Raw genomic sequence first — 19257 nt, forward strand, 5'->3', positions numbered from 1 at the left:
CAAACTGAGAGTAACGAGTTGACAATCCTGTCTGATATCAGGCATCCACTTCACTGAAAAGGCACAATTTCGTGGGCGGGCTGAAACACTTTCACAACATTCCAGTAGATCATTTCTTTTTGACAGTTTTCTATTCAATAAGCTCAGTCAAACAGGTATAATAAATTAGAGACTCAGGTTTTATGAGTATATGAGCTTGTACACTTTGCACCCATTGTATACAGTTTGACATGTATGGTTTACTCATGCAGATGTAAGAAATAATTGTATAGCAGAGTGTACGTCTTTTGAAAAGTACACCTAAAAATATTCATATTTTGTGAGCCAGAGATGCATAATTTTATCTCCAACATACTTGATCTTATACAGACCTTATGGTCACTCGCAGGTGGGAGCTATGGAGCATACTTTATGAATATTCACACCCTAAACATAAATATGGTGATTTCAAAATGCTGATTGGTGTCTGTGCAAGGGTAAGAGCAAGGGCTACATATTACATGTGTGTATGTGGCTGTGTGTGTGTGGGGTGTGATGTGTGTATGTGTGTCTTGGAGCCGGAGGCCGGCCAATCCAAAAAGCCATGAATGTGTAAACAATGCGCTCTGCAATTCCCAATCAACACCTCCACACCACCCACGCCTCGTAATCAGAGAGCGGGAGAGAGAGAGAGAAAAGACAGAGAAGCCATCACTGGCATTTCTCCATAATCAAAGTTGACAGAGGGTAGAAATAACATACTAATCAATGGTCCTCCACATCCAGTACAGTTCAGGTCATTTCAGTTTCCTTCTTAGTTTTTTTATTTTTATTTTTTTCTCCAGAGGGGAAACTTGGCTTGCAATACCGGCATATTACAAACAATAGCGATGTCCAAACACAGACAGCACCTATCCATTCAAACATATGACAAACTCGTAAGGATTCCAACAGCCGTGAAAAGAAGCTAATTAACCCTACAACACAACATGGCAGGCGCGGGTAAACACAACAACAAATATTAGATGCAGCGAGACTGAGGTTAGGAAAGCTGCGCAGCAGCAGATAGTTGAAATGCTGCCTTAGAATTAACAAAGTAGAAAGACCAAAATTAATAACAAATCACTCTGTTAGAGTTTTATTTATTGTTCTCAAACCATGAACATTGGCTTTCAGCTGTTCTTTAGAGTCAAAATCAAGCCTTGAGCAGGTCATGGAAGAAGCTTGTCACGGCAACGTGTAGGTTTTATTTCAATATAATAATAATAAAAATAATAACTTAAATTATACAGCACGAAAACAGAGATTACACACTTTAATGACTAAGTAAAAGCGGGACCAGGATACTCAGGAAACATATCAACAGAAAGCCAAGCAGTCCTATCAAACAAAAGTAAGACAAAACTACGGTAAAGGTAAAGAAAGGATAACGTTAAAACGAGACAAGACAAAAAAATGCCAAAAGTAAGACTCAAAATGTCAACATAAATAGATACAAATAAAGGAATAAATGCAATAAAAAGATTAAAAAAAATGTGGGACACAAGAAGCAGGGGTCTGGTGGTCCACACTTCATTTCTTGCGCTCTGGTGAATATTTACGCATCAATTTGTGCCTTTTCTGCATCAATTAATGGTGGAAATGTCATGGTACTTTCTGCTTCAACCATACATAGTTGCCTAAGCTTCTTTCCGTTTTATAGCAGACGGCAACTGTTGCTTTTGAGGTTGCATAAACCACCACCTACTATAATGGGGTCACTGTTGTTTCTATGACTCGTGTTCTAACTAGGGTTGGGTACCATTCAAGTTTAAACTAATACCAGTACCAGTGCTGGTACCTTGAATTTAGTACCAGTACCCAATGTTATCTGTGTTTGGTGCTTTGTCTTTCCTTTTTCTGTAATAACAAAAATACAATTTTTAACAAGGTGCAGTCAACCAGCAATTCTGCTCCTCTGCTCTGCTCTCGAATCACATAGAACTAAAGCCGCGTTTCCACCAAGCGGTACGTTACGGTTCAGTTCAGTTTGGGACGCTTTGCTTCCATTTCCACTATAAAAAGTTGTGGATGGTACCAATGGAACTGTTCTGTACTGTCCCCATTTTTGCTCACCCCTCTGCTGGGGTGCCATGTACACAGATCTGGTACTAAAAGGTGGAGCATTTGTATATATCAATTTCGACCAGGTTATGTGAACAGCATATATTCTAATCCTCACTCTAAGAAAACTAACAAAACAAAGCAGAGCGCCGTTCCCGTGGGCTCCGGCAACACTAAACCCCTGAGCTTGTCTGAGAGGGACTAACTGCAAAAACCTGCAATTTTTAAATATCCCATGGAGAGAAACTCTCACTCCAGCCTGTTTGATGTTGTTCTGAAAATGTTGGCGTGCAGTCTTGTTCTTTGGATGATAAACGAGGTGCAGACTTCCCTATGTGTCACCGGTAATGAGGAAATACAGTGAGTGCTGGATAGAGCAGTGAGTGTGCTGGAAACGCAAGGATCTAGGTACCATGTCTGAAGGGTTACTTTTGGTTCCACAGGTACCATACTGAAAGCGTTGGGTGGAAATGGGGCTTGACTGTCTGTCTGCTTGTGTCTGTCTCGCTCTCTGTTAAGCCACATCTGACAAATATGTAGAATAAGTACTTAATTTAAAAAACACAATCAAAAACAGCAGTGATACTAAGCTATTTCCAAAATAAAATAGAAAAGAAAATAGACCAGATAGACCAAAACTATTTGCACTGTAGCAATAATTTACAGCTTGCTGGGAAGCTGACGAAGCACCATGACTCCGGGGAGCTCCATTGTCTCCACCACAAAGTGCCCCAAAGCTGTGGAGCCAGCCACCCAATTCCACGGGCACCTTTGTGGCTTCGGGGCACCACCTCCAACTTTCATCTAGACCCAGCGGTTTCCCCCAGATGCACTCTTAGGTACCAAAATTTGTCACTGATTGATTAAACATGATTTGGTACGTTATTCAGTCAGTACCCTTAAAAGTACAGAGTTTGGTACCCAATCCAAGCTCTAACAGACGACAAACACAAGTGCTCTAAATCTTGAGGGGGGCGTGTCCCTTGCCTCCTCTGCCAAAACTACCTTACGACTCCAGGACAAAAAACTTCATATTTTAAGAATAATTTAAGTTTATTCTAATATTTCCAATAGAGCCAGTGTTTCTTCTTCTTTCCCCTCTCAAGATAATGAAACAAGAGAGGTGAGGACAAAAGAAAAATAAATAATCTATGGACAGCTGAAAACAAAGAGATATATCTGAAAATCAAGCACCTAACATTTTCATCTTTCTTTCTCCTCTGGTACTTCTCCCATATTTCATCTTCCTCTTTTCTTCACTTTCTATTTGTGCCTTTCTCGCTTTCATCTCTCACTCTGCTGTATTATATCTACTATCCATGCTGCCTTCTCCAACTCCTTTCTATGCCTTCTCCTGTGAAAGACGCCTTTTCTATAACTTCCTTTCACTTAGTTTTTCAATTTTCCTCCCCCCAAGCCCTCCCTTCTTTCTCCATCTTTTCCATCACCCTTCCTCTCACACACACTCTCCTGTCAAGGACACGAGCTTCTGAAAGAGGGAGAAAAAAAAAATATCATATGAATACTATGAATCACCCTTCTCTTTCTGTCTTCTTCTCTCTTTCTACCCTCCCGCTCCCTCCCTCCTCCTTTTTTCACAAAGATATCTGAGCGCTGATTTCCCCCATGCCTGTCAGGGCTGGACAGCGCTGGGCAACAGCAGGTAGACTCACAAAATATAAATGTATGAATAAGAAATAAACACCAACAACTGTGCACGCACACAGACACAGTGCGCTTGACAATCTGTTTGACCATCTGTCTGCCTCGTGCGCTGACATAGTTGCTGTCTGAACTTGAGGATGTTGTGCATGTCTGTGAGTGTCTGTGCAGGTGTGTAGTAGGAGTGGACATATATATATCGACTAATTTAAACTATAAATCAGCCAGTGTGTTTGATCTGTTTCTGATTTGATGGCTTCATAACATAAAATTTGTTGTATATCATTAAGGTATATTAATTTTGATTATTATCCCCGTGCAAAACAGATTCCAACAAATTAATTTGTGTTAATATTATTATTTATGAGATTATTATTATCTAGTGTTTCAAGGGAGAGTCGTGTGATATCAGAGGCTTTATCACCATGACAACAGCAAAACTCAAGGGGAAACAGCAAGCTCTTATAAAATATTGGCAAGAGCACGACAATTTAGAGACACTGCAAAAAATATCTTCTGCCAGCTACTCCCTTCCAAGGTTATGAGCCTTTATAAACACATCCTGGTGGAAACTAAGTGCACACACAAGTAAAGGGTTTCTGGTCGAGGTGAACCCAAAAACTGCTCGGGGTGAACTGCACTGTGGCTAACCCTGTGAAAATGTGAAATTACCTGGCAAAGTCGAGGTCGGCCTCCCTGGACATGGTGATGTTAGTGAGGTTCTGTTGGAGGACAAAAATGTTCCTGCACATCTTCTTGATGCCAGACTCGCTGATCCTCTTGAAGTACTGGGCGCCGTTGATTAGAATACAAGAGATAAGATGACCCAGACCTGGTGAGAGGGAAGAGAGATGGAAATAATGATTGTCGGATCAAGATAAAGAAGAATCAAAGGAATAAAAGGAGAAAAAGAAAGTAACAGAAAAAGGAGGGGTAAAGAATCTTTTGTCAACAATAATTTAAAAGGAACGTTTGCCCCAAATTCAAAAGTACATGTTTTTCCTCTTACCTGTAGTGCTATTTATCAATCTAGATTGTTTAAGTGTGAGTCGTTGATTGTTACAGATATCAGAACTAGATGTCACTAATCTTGTGGTGCTCAAAACACCAGAGGAAATGTATTTAAATAACTCACCAGCAATGTCTCTTTCCAGAAATCATGACCCAGTTACTCATCTAATTTCACAGACCTTGTTGTGAGCAGGTTCATGCAGGAGCTATTTTCTTCCTAACTAAACCACACTGGCCAACGGTATCACCACGCAGAGGGAAGCGTGCATCTTCTCATGAACAAGACTATCATGCTCGTGACAGCATAAGCGCGTGGCACAAGACTTGGCTGTTTCACATCTTAAGGAAAAGGGACAGTCCTTTGAGAACGTTCACATCTTGGCCAGAGAAGACAGATGTCTTGAAAGAGGTGTGAAAGAAGCCTTCCACGTCAAACTGGAACGACCACTGTTTAACAGAGAAGGTGGCCTACGACATCACTTACCACCCACCTACAATGCAGTCTTGGGATCCCTCCCCAGGCGACTTAACCCCCATTCACACCTGGACCCATCTAACCCTGACTACACACAAGATGGCTGGATGGACCAACGACTCACATCTGACCTTAATGACTCTGACACTAAGAACTCACATGTGACCTCATACGCACCACTCCGTTAGAACTGAAGTAGGTTCTTGGATGAGAGGTGAAACATCTTCAAGAAACTCAAGCAAGTACAGTTGCCTACGATATAGCACTTAAGATCACGCTTATTCTGTGTGGCGATACAATGGGTGGGTGTAGTTCAGTCGGAAGCTAAGCGCCATCTAATTCCATTATATTCAAAAAAAGGCAGACATCTCTGACGGATATCTCCAACATTTGGCAGCTCACACCAAAACAATCTAGATTGATAAATAGCACTACAGGAAAGAGGAAAAATATGTGAACTGTCCCTTTAATATTTATAACCGCATGACACAATTAAACAACTGAAGGTTGACAATATTGTCTAGGCAGCTGTTCATACTTTACCCCGGGTCCGCACTGACCTTCAAAGATGTACTGGAACTTGTGCTGCTGCAGGGCGGCCCCCATGGCCTCCTCTATGGCTGAGATGTCCTTGTTCAGTTTGACCACCAGCGGGTCATAGTCCATGCTCTCCACATTAGCCACAATGGCATAATTGCCTTGCTTTGTCAGGGGAATCAGGTAATGGAAGCAATGCACCCTGGAACGAGACATGGGAGGACAGTGTAGTTGAGGGATAGAAAAGAGACAGTGGAAAATTAGATGTCTGACTTTGTTCTCTTTCCATTTCAGATCTTGTTGTTAAATGCTGATTTTGCTATAATGCTAAACAGTTGCCCCCAAATTCTCTCACAGTTCACTGCTGATATGTTGAAATCAACTACAACCCCTGCTAGGTTTCAAAACATCACAAGAAATGAGAAGGAAAATACAGAAAAGAGCCTCATAAACTGAATGCATGAGGTGTGTTAACGTCTGTCAGTTTAAAGGTATAGTTCGGAATTTTTGAAGTGGGGTTGAATGAGGTACTAATCCATATTCAGTGTATTACAAACAGTACATGGTAGAGGCAACAACAAAACATATTTCAGCCACCTAGAAAACATCAGTATCAGTTTAGGTGTACGCTATATTTAAAATATTTTACAGCTTTACTGCTCCTTGCCGTCAGATAGCTCTTTCCAACGGGGACCTGAAGCCGTTATATATCGAGCCATCAGACTCCAAGAACAGTTACTTCACCTTGCAAAACACAGATGTTGCTGGTCTACCACTGCACTACCACCACTAACTAATTAAGGCAGCAGTAAATGAGAAACTCCAGTGTTCAGTGAGGTAAAATTACTGTTTTTGTCAATGGAGTCTAGCTTTGAAGAACACACAGACACGTTTCACTTTTAGCTCAGTTCCCTGTCAGAAAGGGCTGTCTGACAGCAAGGTAAAGTGGTGGAAATATTCTAAATATAGCGTACACTTAAACTGATGTTAATTTTTTTTAGGGCTGGTCTTTTTTAAGGTGGCTAAAATATGTTTTGCTGCTGTCCTTGTCCACAACAGTACATTGCTTAGTTTCCGTGGCGGTACTTCTGCTCTCAAACCGGGGGCGTGCTAACCGCCATCTACTGTAAATAATACTGACTATGGATAAGTATCTCATACAACCCAACTTCAAAAGATCCATACTGTACCTTTGACATAAGTAAAAGGTACACTGAAGTTGGCACTCAGTATTCTCACTTTCCATGCCCTACCGACACACACACACACACACACACACACACACATATACATATATATATATATATATATATATATATATATATATATACCTACTCTAACACCTATAATATAGAAAGAAATCATTATGTTTAGAGTACTTGTAATATATCCATTTATTCAGCTAACGGACTGGATTAATTAAGGGCAATCTGTAGAGCACAGTGCGAAGTACGTATTTTGTACAACTCTTAGAAGTAAAGAAAGCCTTAAACATTTAGTAAATTTACAGCAAACAGCCTGTGATTCTCTTTCATACTATGTTTCCCCCCTCCAAAAATGACGGCAAATTGTGCCTTTAAAAGCATTTAATTAAGTTAATGGAGTGTAAGCCAGAGAAGCTCACATTTACACACTGATACACATTTTTGACATTTTGTAATTAATTTTCATGGCAATTTCTTTTCAGGGCAAATAGAATAAAGATGTGGTACAAACACAGATTTGTGCCCTTGGCCAGTGGAGTAACTGAACCTTGATCAAGAGTTTTTCTATTCACTTTCTTTTTGGGTGGTAGAAATACACATATTTCATTTTGTAAATAGGATCATATCCAAATGCCACGAACAAGGCCGATGTGACTTTACAAGAGACCTAATTTCAGAAACTGTCAGAACTTTCGAAAACATTTTTTATACTTTTGAGCCTACCATTTTTGGCTCTAAATTAAAAAACTGAGAAGCAAACAATTCTTATCTCTAGTTTTTCCGTCTTACCATTTTACGCCCACAGTAACGTATATTTAATACTGCTTTTAGGACTGTAATGGGTTATAGAGGGGACTTTTAAGACATCCTTTAACAAAATGCTGCTTCTCTCTGCCCATTTAAACACCTCCATCTAAGTTGGAGGTCCTTTAGGTCCGTAGAAGGCTCATTTCTGTCTAGACTTGAGGAGTCAATACTCTCATAATTCCATCATCACAGTGCCCTGAGCAGAAAGGTATAAAATGATATGGGTGAATGTCTCTTCCCCCTGCGGCAAAGCCAACAACCATGCCACATTTTTAATGCCCCCATCTCACTTCACTCTCTCTCTATTCAATCATTTCTCCCACTTAGCTACTGTATCTCCCTTCTTTAACCCTCACCATTGTTTTAACCTTATCTCCCTCCCATCTCCTCCTCCCTCCCATCTTGCTCTCTTCCTCATGGCTTCATTTAGCTGGTACCACTATCAGGGGAAATTCGCTAGATGGGGCGAGTCAATGGAGTGTAGCATATAGCTAGACATCAGCCTCAGGGAGGGTTTTCTACTGAAATCATAAACAATATTGCATAAGCTATACAATAGTCTACGGGGAAATAGTGGTGCATGGAGGGATGGAAAGAAAGGGAGAGGGATGATGGAGGACTATTAGTGGTTGTGGGGGAGAGGGAGTATATGGTGTGGTAAATTAACTCGGATACTGACATTCGCACCAACACATACTTAAGACAAAGTGTAAATTGACGAAGTTATGCATTTAGGGCGGAAGTGTGATGCAGCTGATCATTTTTGTCCTCCAAGCTTGTGCAGCATGATCATGGTAAGCGAGTGGTAAATGATTTCATGCTGTAACAATCTTTGTTTCGTTCAGCTGGCAAGTGACACAAATGGGTTATATCAATGCACTGATTCCACAGGAAGATGAGAGGAAAGTGAAACACGATGTCTGTTCGTATCATTTGACGCGTGTCACATACATAGCACACACCCCAATGTATGACACAGACAGAAATAGTAATCAAGGTGCACAAGCTGGGATGTGGCAATCTGTGGAGTAAATGTGCTGCTAGTCTGTTGACTATACATAGATCTGCCCTGGAAAATAAGACACTGGCACGTCTTGACAACTTGAGGCTCATCAACATGTGATGCCACCAGTGTGTGGGCTTAAACAGAAAACAATGGGTGCAGTTGTTTTGTTGCATGCTGACCTTGAAAAATACAATTTTCCTACTACTGTATAATGTTGTTGGAACTATATTTTCTACTGACACTTGTTTTTATGTAAAAAAACAACAACAAACAAACAAAAAAAAAAAAACACCTTTAAGTAAAAAAGCCAACGCAACATACACGTCAAGTCAGGTCAACATGCTTTGAGCACTATGACTGACTGTGTAGTTAAATGCACAGACTAAAAATGGATATGGTTTAAGTGCAGAACTGCTAATAAACAAATGTTTAATACATTTAGTTGAATAACAAAAATGATTTAATTGCTTTATTCACATCATTTTGACAGAATCATTCAGCCCACCTGCCAGAATAAATGTTGGCATTATACATTTCTGCAAGCCACAGGTATGTTGCATTTGAGCTGAATTTCTCATCAAGATGATGAGGGGATGGTGGATAGTGTGACACCTTGATATGATGGCCGCCAAGCTACAGACGGCCGCAGACCACTGTTCAAGACCAACAACAGCGGGTGTTTTTCCGCTGTGTTTGTAGCGACCAGATCGGGTTTTTCAAGCCAAAACATGATGTTTTCCTAACCCTAGCTATCGCAACACATTTATTTCTTTAGCGGTGAGTGCAATAAAACATGCTCCATGAGCACACTGTACTGAACATACATATGTATTTTATATATTGATAACACCTGATGTCGTTTTACTTTACATTCCAACACTGGTGTGAATTTACATAGGTAGGTTCCTATATCTGCCAGGAGGGGGCAATATAAGCCTATTCACAGCATTTAACAACCAATCAATCCAGAGCTGTCAACATTTTTCACGCAGTCTGAACTATTTTATTAGCTAACTGTTGGAAATTTTGTTTCTGAATTTAATTTGTACACTCATGTCTCATCAAGGGCCATGATTTTGCAATTTAACAGCGATCCAGTGGCATTTGTTGAATTTTACCAACCTACCACTTCTGATCCACCGTCAGACTCGCTACGATAGCCATGTTAGCTAAGACTAGTTCCAATACTAGCTTTGGCTACATTGGTATGGTCTGGGCCATATTAAAGTACTTTACTGTCCTTTTAAAAGCATCGCACATATTCGAATAACATAACAGGCTAGAGAAACATATACATTCCTTTATTTATGGCGACATGTTGAGCTAACTGGTCAGTAAAGACAGAAACTTCCGCTCTCCTGTAAGGACAGCTGTCAATATAGGAGCAAGTAGAGCCATGTGTAGGTGTGATTGTGCTGAAAGTGACCTATCACAAGAGATCCAACGTCTCCCTTGGTTTCCACCTCCAACTGCCAATAGTCAAGTTGATTGGTGTGAGCAGAATACGGCTTTGTGAGCACAGTGAACCTGTGAGAGTGTTCATCAAGCAGAGGGTCTTGCACGTATGGTGGCTGCTTTGTGCATTTGCTGCTGAGTTCTACACCTGCAGGTGCTTTTTTTGCCTCTCCCTATGTTTTCTTTCTTGCCTGCAGCTGTCTACAGCTCTCAGTTGTTGAATTGGTGCGTGAGGACTTAAGACGGGCTCAGTCTGCCTGAGTGGCACTAATGTTACGATGACAGTATTTACCCTCAGTAATGGACATGCTGCTCGATGGGGAAGCAGTTGCACTTGTGTTTTGAGTGTCAAATATATATTTCTAGGATTTAAGCCCATATTGCATGGAAAGATGTTGCTGCATATTGCTGGTGTTTCCACCCTTACTTGAAATGATCATTTTACTGATATTAAAAGCAGCACTGTTGTCCTCTTTCTTCTTGAAATGGAGCCTTTGGACTGTGTCTTTCTCTCTGCCATGACTCCTTCTTGTTGCAAGTTTCCAGCAGCATAGACATGAGTTTGACGTCTTTGCTTTACAATGTGCAACTGTCAGAAAAAACATGCCAGCCTAAATAATAGAAACTGATAAGGTTGGAGGCATACGATTCTGATGGATTGGACATTTGGAACCAGTTCTTATCCCATCCCTCGTCACAACATAAAATTAATAATTGCAATGTAAAGAAACATAAGTTTCAACTTATCCGCTACATATGAAACATACAATGCCAACATTTTTTCTGGCTATTGGGTTGGATAAGTAGCACTGCAATTGAAAAAAGCTGCTTAATACAGTGCTGAAACATGTAAAATTTAAAGTGAAAAAAAAAAAGCAAGCATTCCTGATCATTTTCAGTCCTAACGCTGACTTTGTGCATTCAGAATGGTTCTGCCAAAGAATCTCAGGCCATCTGTCACCTCAACGGGTAACAACACGATAAGATATGTAAGAACAGCATATAAAATCCCAGTGTGTGTTTTAATTTCTGCAATTCTGTCAAGTGTGGTTGCGTTTTCCTGCATACCTGACTTCCAGATGCAATACCAGAAGACAGCGGTCTGCAATGTCCTGGAAGCCCCTGGACAGGTCGCTTAGGGTCTGGAGAATCTGCTCTCTGCTCCGCTCGCTCTCACCAACCACCTGGCTGTCTGCTGAGCACGGAGATGCACCTGGATGGACAGAGTAGACAGGAAAACACACAATGACACCACTTACAAACACAGTTGTACCAAACAGGGGTAATAGTAGTGAGTAAAAGGACGTATAGACTCATACAAGAGTAATCCCTTCTACTAGAAGTGTGTGGCTGTGTATTGCTAGGCACAGCACTCAGGTGAGGTTGGGACTTTATTAAACATGCCAGACCGTAAGCAGCACACATCCAAGAGAAAGCTACAAACATCACAGACACAGTGCCAAAAAAATGCAAATAAAGCAAATCTGGGGTTGACTTTAACTTTCACTTTTGCTGGCGATACTGTTTACAAACAGCAGCTGACAATTCCTGCATAGTTTACCTTTAACTAGAGGAACTAGGACGACGTTTCGGTGTTTGGATGCTGCTAAAAAGTGCTTGAGCAAGCTGCTTAAGTCCTACCAGCTCCAGAGGTTCTGCTGTGTAGTTGTCCCTGACCTCTGTGCTCACACACACACACTGTACTGTACTCCAAGGTAATGATATGCATGCATGTCACTTCATATTGACATAATCAGGTACTGAAAATGACACCGGCTTATACAGTACACACAAATGAAACCATTCTTCACACACTTCCTGAGTCCTTCAGTATGTTCTTGTACTTTCTTCTCGCCACTTGTGCTGAGACAGCAGGAGCATGTGTCAGTGCGCTGCATTGTAAACCACACAAAAGACCTGTGTGTATGTGTGTGTGAGGAGAGAGAGAGAGGGAGAGCCAGGGTGCACGAGAGCATGATGAGTGTATATAAATTCAGCCCGGTGTAGATCAATGGCCATAAATTAGCAAGGGGAGGAAAGGCAGAGAAATTGGCCCCGTCAGTCATATGTAAGTCTATTTGGTCAATGAGGCGAGTGTGTGTGTGTATGTTTGTGTGTGTGTGAGTGTGTTTGTGTGTGTACGAAGAGTGACTGTTGAGCAGGAGAATGCAGGGGCCCACGATCGATGTGCCGCAGTCAAAGCCAGCTCCCCAGTTACTCTTCCTGCCCTTCCGAAGGTCACACATACATGCACGCAGGCACACATGCACAGAGGAAGGACAGAGTGGCAGCAAGTCTGAACGAAGGCCGATACAACCTGTTCGTTTGTCTTCCCTCTCTATGACTGATACTTCTGACTGATACTCCCCAAAACAGAGAGGATGTGAGATTACAGGTATTCCTCCACAGGGACTCACTCACATAACACAGTGTTGTTTTCATTCTTTCTCATTTGGAAATGATGCGAAAACTGTGGACTGACCCAAAAGTCTGCTGGGAAAGTACATGTGCTGTTCTATAAACTGTAAAAAAAAAAAAAAAAAACAACTCCCTAATCATAAGTTGGCTTGTAAATGTAGTACATTTTCCAGATAACTCTAAGGTTTTGAGTTTTTCAGAAGTATCTGACTGATTGGGAGACACAACATCACAATTGTTACAGTAGAAAACCAGGTGATCCACTGATGTTTACATGAACACACCAGGACAGATGAAAAACTGTGTCCTAAAAATATGGATTATTCTACCATTTACTGGAAACATTATAGAACAGATCCTAAAAAGACAACAAAATGTACAAAAAGTGGAAATAATCGAAGGATAGAGAACAAGTTCAGAACAATATGACACTACAAGGACACCCCATATGTCATACTCACTAAAAATCCAACACTTATTCAAAGGGCAGCTCCATTTTTTATTATTATTTTTTTTAATTGTATTTTTTAAAGATATTTTCTGGGGCTTTTTGCCTTCATTTGACCGGACAGATATAGCGTGAAACAGGGAGAAGGGGTGATGACATGCAGCAAAGAGCCATAGGTTGGAATTGCGCCCACAGCCGCTGCAGCAAGGACACAGCCTTTGTACATGGAGCGCCTGCTCTACCAGGTGAGCTAGTGGGTGCCCCATTTTGTTTTGTTTTTTTAGTTTTTAATATCATCCTGTAGCTGTCCAGTAGTGTTCCTTATGTATTTAAACCCAAAAATTAAAGTTGTGGTTAAGGTATGTTTTCTTTTTTAGAGTCAAAAAGCTATTTCCCCAAGCCCATTTAAAACCATTTTTTCCATGTCACCTAACATAGGTTTCTGCATGCTGACACTGTTGTATATTAACCCATGTACTGCTACTTAACAATCAAGACTAGCAGATTAACTCCAATGTGCTGTGAGGTAAAATTACTGTGTCTGTCAATGGAGTCTGGTAGCTATGAGGAGGTCGATTTATAACAGCTTTAGTTCCTCGTTAGAAGATGCTGTCTGACGGTTAAGGTTAAGTGGTAAAATAATCTTAATATAGTGCACACTTGAACTAATATCAATATTTCTAGGTGCTCCTTTTTTAAATAGGCTAAAATATGTTGTGGTGTTGCCCCCCGTCCAAAGCCACCAGACTCCTTTGACAGAAATGTAATTTTACCTCGCAGAACACATGAGCTACTGGTTTAGTGTTCCCTCTGATTTGTCGATGAGTTTGTGTTATTGTGTGATTTTGTGAACCAAACTTAAGTGGTGTTCACAGCAGTACATTGTGCCGACCGTCATCTACTGTGAGTGATGTGCTGCCTATGGATCTATCAATGTGTTTGTTCATTTGAAAAACAGGGAAAACGCAGATGAACCCGCTCTTTTAAAGGTTGAATGTATTTCGCTTGATCTGTCCTGGCTGTGATGCTAATTATATCCACAAAGCTGAACGTTCCTTAATTTCTAAACGAAGTGAACACCCAAGAGGTCCCAACAGTGCTGTGTATGAACATTTAACACCATTTAATGAATTCAACATCCAACTGATAATATTAAACCTTCTGCTAATCAAACACGACATCTGGAAACTTGGAGACAGCTCATGAAAGTCAAATTCCTCTATGGACAATATATAAAATTCAGGTATTTATGTCAAACTGGAATAACTTTGCATACCCTCCAACATTACTAAGGCCAACTTAAATTCTAAACTTTACTGTACATGTATTTCTACACTCAGTAAACCACTATTCCTTTGCTGCCGTACATGGTTAGTGCTTCTGTGTGCTCATGTTTACACATTGCTATGTACTGCTGAATATGTGCTTCTCTCCCCATTAAAGTTATGTAAAATCAACCCCTGATAAGAGGAAAGACCATTGGCTTAGGCAAACAGCAGCCAGGTATGTGCCATGGCCATCCAATCAACAAAGCAAACACACGCGGGGCTGTGATGTGGCATCACTCTGACAGCTGCTCTTATGGCCTGTATGTCTAACATACAGAGATAAAGGCTGGAGATTATATTTCCTATTAAAGGGGTACATGGGATGTGTGGGACTGCGTATGAAGAAGTGCTATATGTACATACTGTATGTGTGAACTCACTTGCTAATTAACTGTCTTCTTAAGTAAACCTCTTGATAATGTGTGTGTGCTGTGTGTCACGAGACACTGCAGTGCAGAGCAATTTGCAGCAATTCCAGGCGGTTTATAAGACCCAGAAAGACTCAGACTCTGGCTTAAATCTAGCAAATAAACACCTCAGGTAAAGACCCAAGTTTGCAATAAAATGTGTGATTGCGGGTGAAAACATGATCAAACTGCTAAGCGCTGTTTACTCCAACAGAAAACCGTGCTCAGGATCTTTTTACTTGGGAAAAATAACAACTATCAACTAAAAACAACAAAAATTGAAGGTTTTTCAGGATGAAAATACTCTCTTCTCTTTCACCCCATAAAGTTGTAAGTAAACCACTAAATCATGAGCCTTCCTTCCCTGTTTTTAATCAGTTTCATTGTTGCCACAGCTGGAGCCAGCACCGTGCTTTCTCAGATAATTAGAGGGTGGCTTGGCTAACATTTTAAGCTCATAATCAGTCTTTATTTTTGTTCATTTGGCTATTTCACATCATACCAGTGTGAGAGCAAAACTAAAATTGGCTTAACTCAACAGAGGAATCTGATATTGGTTGTATGTTTTTATTTCCTACAGCTGGCTCCATTATTTATCATTTTAATATTATTCTGCAGCCAGTAGTGTCTCATATATTAAAATCCAGAGATACACATTCTGAATGTATGTCTTAGCCTCAAAATGCTATTTACCCAAACCCTTCAAAAAACACTTTCTCATGTGACCTGACATAGGTTTCTGTAAGATGTTGTTGCTACATACACTGCTGCAGATGCCACATTAGTTCTGTTCCCACAAACTAAACAATCAAATCAGTACCAACCTAACAACTCCTGTGGGCTGTGAGGTTAAATTACCTTTTCTGTCAATGGAGCTTGGTGGCTTTGAAGAGAGCATAGATAACAACTTCAGTACCCCATCAGAAAGGGCTGTGTGATGGCATGGTACAGTAGTAAAATAATCTTAATATAGGGTACACTTAAACTGATGTTGATTTATTTAGGTGCTCCCTTTTTTTAGGAGGCTAAAATACATTTTGCTGCTGCTCCCATCCGCAGCCACCAGACTCCATTGACAGAAGTAGTAATTTTGGTTACTGCTGCCTCTGATCAGTTTGTTAGTTTGTGTTATTGTATGACATTTGGAACCAAAATGAGACGGTGTCCACAGCAGTAGCCTACATTGTTGAGCCTGTGTGCCTCCTGTCTGCTTCTCCGAACTGGGAGTTTGCTGACCGCGATCTAACTGTAGGTAATACACTGACCATGCATCTATTAATATACAGTACAAATGAACTGCACTTGTACTGCACTTTTCAAGTCTTACGACTCCTCAAAGTGCTTTTCCACTACATGTCACATTCACACACTGGTGGCCGAGGCTACTGAACATGGTGCCACCCGCTACTCGATGACCATTCACTCACACTTCGATGAAAAACCACCTGGAGCAATTAGGGGTTTAGTAATTTGCCCAAGGATACTTTGACATGCGGGCTGGAGGAGATGGGGATCAAGCCGCAGATCTCCCAATTGGTGGATGACCCGTTCTACCTCTGAGCAAAAGCTGCCCCCAGTGAGGTTTTATACTGAATCGAAATAGGCCTTATTCATCAATCTATCTGACGAACCAGTGCAGATCTGAGCGTAGAAATCGTCTTCCCATATGATTCGCGTGTGCTTCATGACATGTTCTCATTTCACCAATCACTGCCCCAAGAGACGTAATATGGTCAAGAAGAGAAACTTCTCTAAGCTAGAAATAGAAATGCTGATGTCCCAGGACCAATTTAACCAAATGGTTCTATATGGCAGCCTGAAAAGTGGCATAAAAAGAAGTCGGAAACACACAGTATGGAACGATAAATCACTTCTACAACAGTCAAACTCAGAGATGGAATATTTAACTTATACTTCCATCATTTGTACCGACCTATGGCCTACATGTATTCATAATATCAGTCTATATATTATATATTATTGATATTTGTATTATATTCATATAAAAGCTTGTACTAATCAAAGGTCTGCTTTCAATCCAGGCATGACAGGTGGCGGAGGAAACAAAGACATGTCCAAGCAGGAGCTAGTAGTATTCAAATAATTACACTATTGCAGGGATTATTTATTCCTTTGTCGTGTTGTTTTAATAATAAATTATATTAACATGCTAAGGTTTGTCACTGAAATGTCTCAGAAAGAGCTGGGCATGAGCGGCATTCATCCTTCTGTCAGCCTGGAGCCAGTCCTAAAGAGCCAAGTAGCTGCCAGCTGTGATAGAGAGCACACGTCCATATGGTGACCGTATATTTATAAGGTGATTAATATGTGGCTGTGAATACTGAGACGCCAGTCACAATACAGTCTAATGACAATTCTCCAACTTAGCCAGAGTTACTATGCTGCATCGCATATCCATGCTGACTCAAACCAGTGTACACGAGTTAAGACTTGTCTTCACATTTTATTTTAGCCTCTGCTCAGGTCTACATTGATAATGCAGAGCTTTGTGTGGTAATGACTGTACACAGTTTTCTGTTTGTTTCAGAAATAAGGGCCACTGTGTCTCAATGTGTACACTGTCAGCAAACGGTGTGTGTGTGTTTGTCATCAAAGTCAATCAACACTCATTTACTGCATGTAATCCATATGATATCTATAGTGCCTCCTTCACCGGCAGAAAGCAGAGTGCCAAGGATTAGATGTTTAGGTTGGCAATGTCAATATTAATCCAACTAAATGAGCCACAGGAACAACAAACAAGATTGGTCCTAACAGAAAAAATCCACGGTGATTTCTCAGGGGAGCGCAGCATAATGACATTAATAGACTTCATTTGATTGTATTTAGCGCATGTTGTTTATTTCCCCTCGTTGTCTTATCAGATCATTAATAGATACAGAATGCAGCACAGAAACACAACAGTGCCACTCAAACTAAAAGCCACAGTTACAAGAACATTACCTTTTAGGAACTTGAAAGCTACATTAAATGATCTCTGACTTTATTGACGTCTATTGGGAGCAAAGAAATGGGAACATCAACAAGTGTTTGGTGCAGCTGCACAGATATAAACCTGTAAAGACGTAATTAAAGCACCTGACAAAAGACACACGTACATTTGTCTAATAAAGACCATTTTGCTCTCAGTGTGTCTCTTTCCTTCTCTTAGATCGTGGTTGTGTTGTGTGTGTGAGAGAGTATTTCACTTGCTTTGCCTGTGGGAGTGTTTTCCCTCCAAAAGTGTGTGTGCGCACGCAGGCCAGTGTGTGAAAGTGACTCGAAGGCTTCTGTTTCCTCTCATGTGCATTACACTCACTCACTTTGGCAGCAGAAAGGGAAAAAAAGGGCTTGCTGTGGCACACACTGCTGGAGGTCTCTCCAGGGGGTGTACGTGAAACACACACACACACGCTGAAAAAACACACGCGCACAGAAACACACGGGCGCCTGCCGTCCCCCCAGCCCGCGTTGCTTTGATGATGCGAGGGAGGCGTCGCAGCATGGGGGGCACCATTAGAGTCAGGGACAGACGGGCGAAAGGAGACGACTCATTGGTCCTGACTGACAACTTTCTTGCTCTCTTCTTTCTTTTCTTCGCTGATTAAATGTGAGGATATGTATGTGCGTGTCGTGTATCTATTTATGCACTGATGTGAAGGTATGTGTGTGTGTGCTGTGCTTATCCAATTATTTTTCGAATCCCATCTAAGAGAAACGTCTGTCGCTTGCCATCTGCAGAAGATGAGGGTGGCAGACATTAAGGGAGAAGATCAGTGATAGAATTCACATTCTTGCACACATGCAGCATGAAGACGCGTACATACAGGGACAGTTCACATTAAAGGGTCAGTATGTAGGATTAAGGGGGGTATACTGGCAGAAATGGAATATAATGTAACAAGTATGTTTGCTCTAGTGTAAAATCACCTGAAAATAAGAATCATTGTGTTTCGTTACCTTAGAATGAGCCATGTCTATCTACATTAGGAGCAGGTCCTCGTATACGGAGCTTGCTATGCTGCACTGCCATGTTTCCACAGTAGTCCAGAACCAACAAACCAAACATGATGAGAGCGTCGGAATACACACATTTTTTAAACTGAAACTGCTTCATTAGATTAGTACCTAAAGACAGTTAACACATACATCTACAGCTGTCAAAGACAAGCAACAGGCCTGTTTCCATTGTCATCCTCCGGGGTGGCAAAATGCTAAGTTGGGGAAGACCGACAGGTGCATCTACGATATCCATATAATTACATACAAAACTAACAATACTAATAATAAAAAAAGGAGAACACTGTATTAATTTTTTCAAGACTCTATTATGAGAGACCATTTGCTAACCATTTATTCAAAGCTTGCTTAAAAACTTTTCCTGCTTTGATCAGTTTCAGGGAAGTTTATTCCATT

At 40.9% G+C, this 19257-nt stretch overlaps 1 protein-coding gene across 1 annotated transcript in view; it reads right to left on the reverse strand.

Moving 5' to 3' along the window:
- exoc4 (exocyst complex component 4) overlaps nucleotides 1–19257 on the reverse strand; it is a 192899-nt gene that overhangs the window by 18145 nt on the left and 155497 nt on the right. Inside the window, exons 17-19 of the mRNA XM_033614666.2 lie at nucleotides 11309–11453; nucleotides 5791–5969; nucleotides 4417–4576 (exon numbers count right to left, since the gene is read on the reverse strand). Coding sequence (XP_033470557.1) covers nucleotides 4417–4576; nucleotides 5791–5969; nucleotides 11309–11453 — 484 coding nt within the window. The remainder of the gene's footprint in view (nucleotides 1–4416; nucleotides 4577–5790; nucleotides 5970–11308; nucleotides 11454–19257) is intronic.

This window comes from Epinephelus lanceolatus, chromosome 23 (assembly GCF_041903045.1).
Source record: "Epinephelus lanceolatus isolate andai-2023 chromosome 23, ASM4190304v1, whole genome shotgun sequence".
NCBI classification, from domain to species: Eukaryota; Metazoa; Chordata; class Actinopteri; order Perciformes; family Serranidae; genus Epinephelus; species Epinephelus lanceolatus.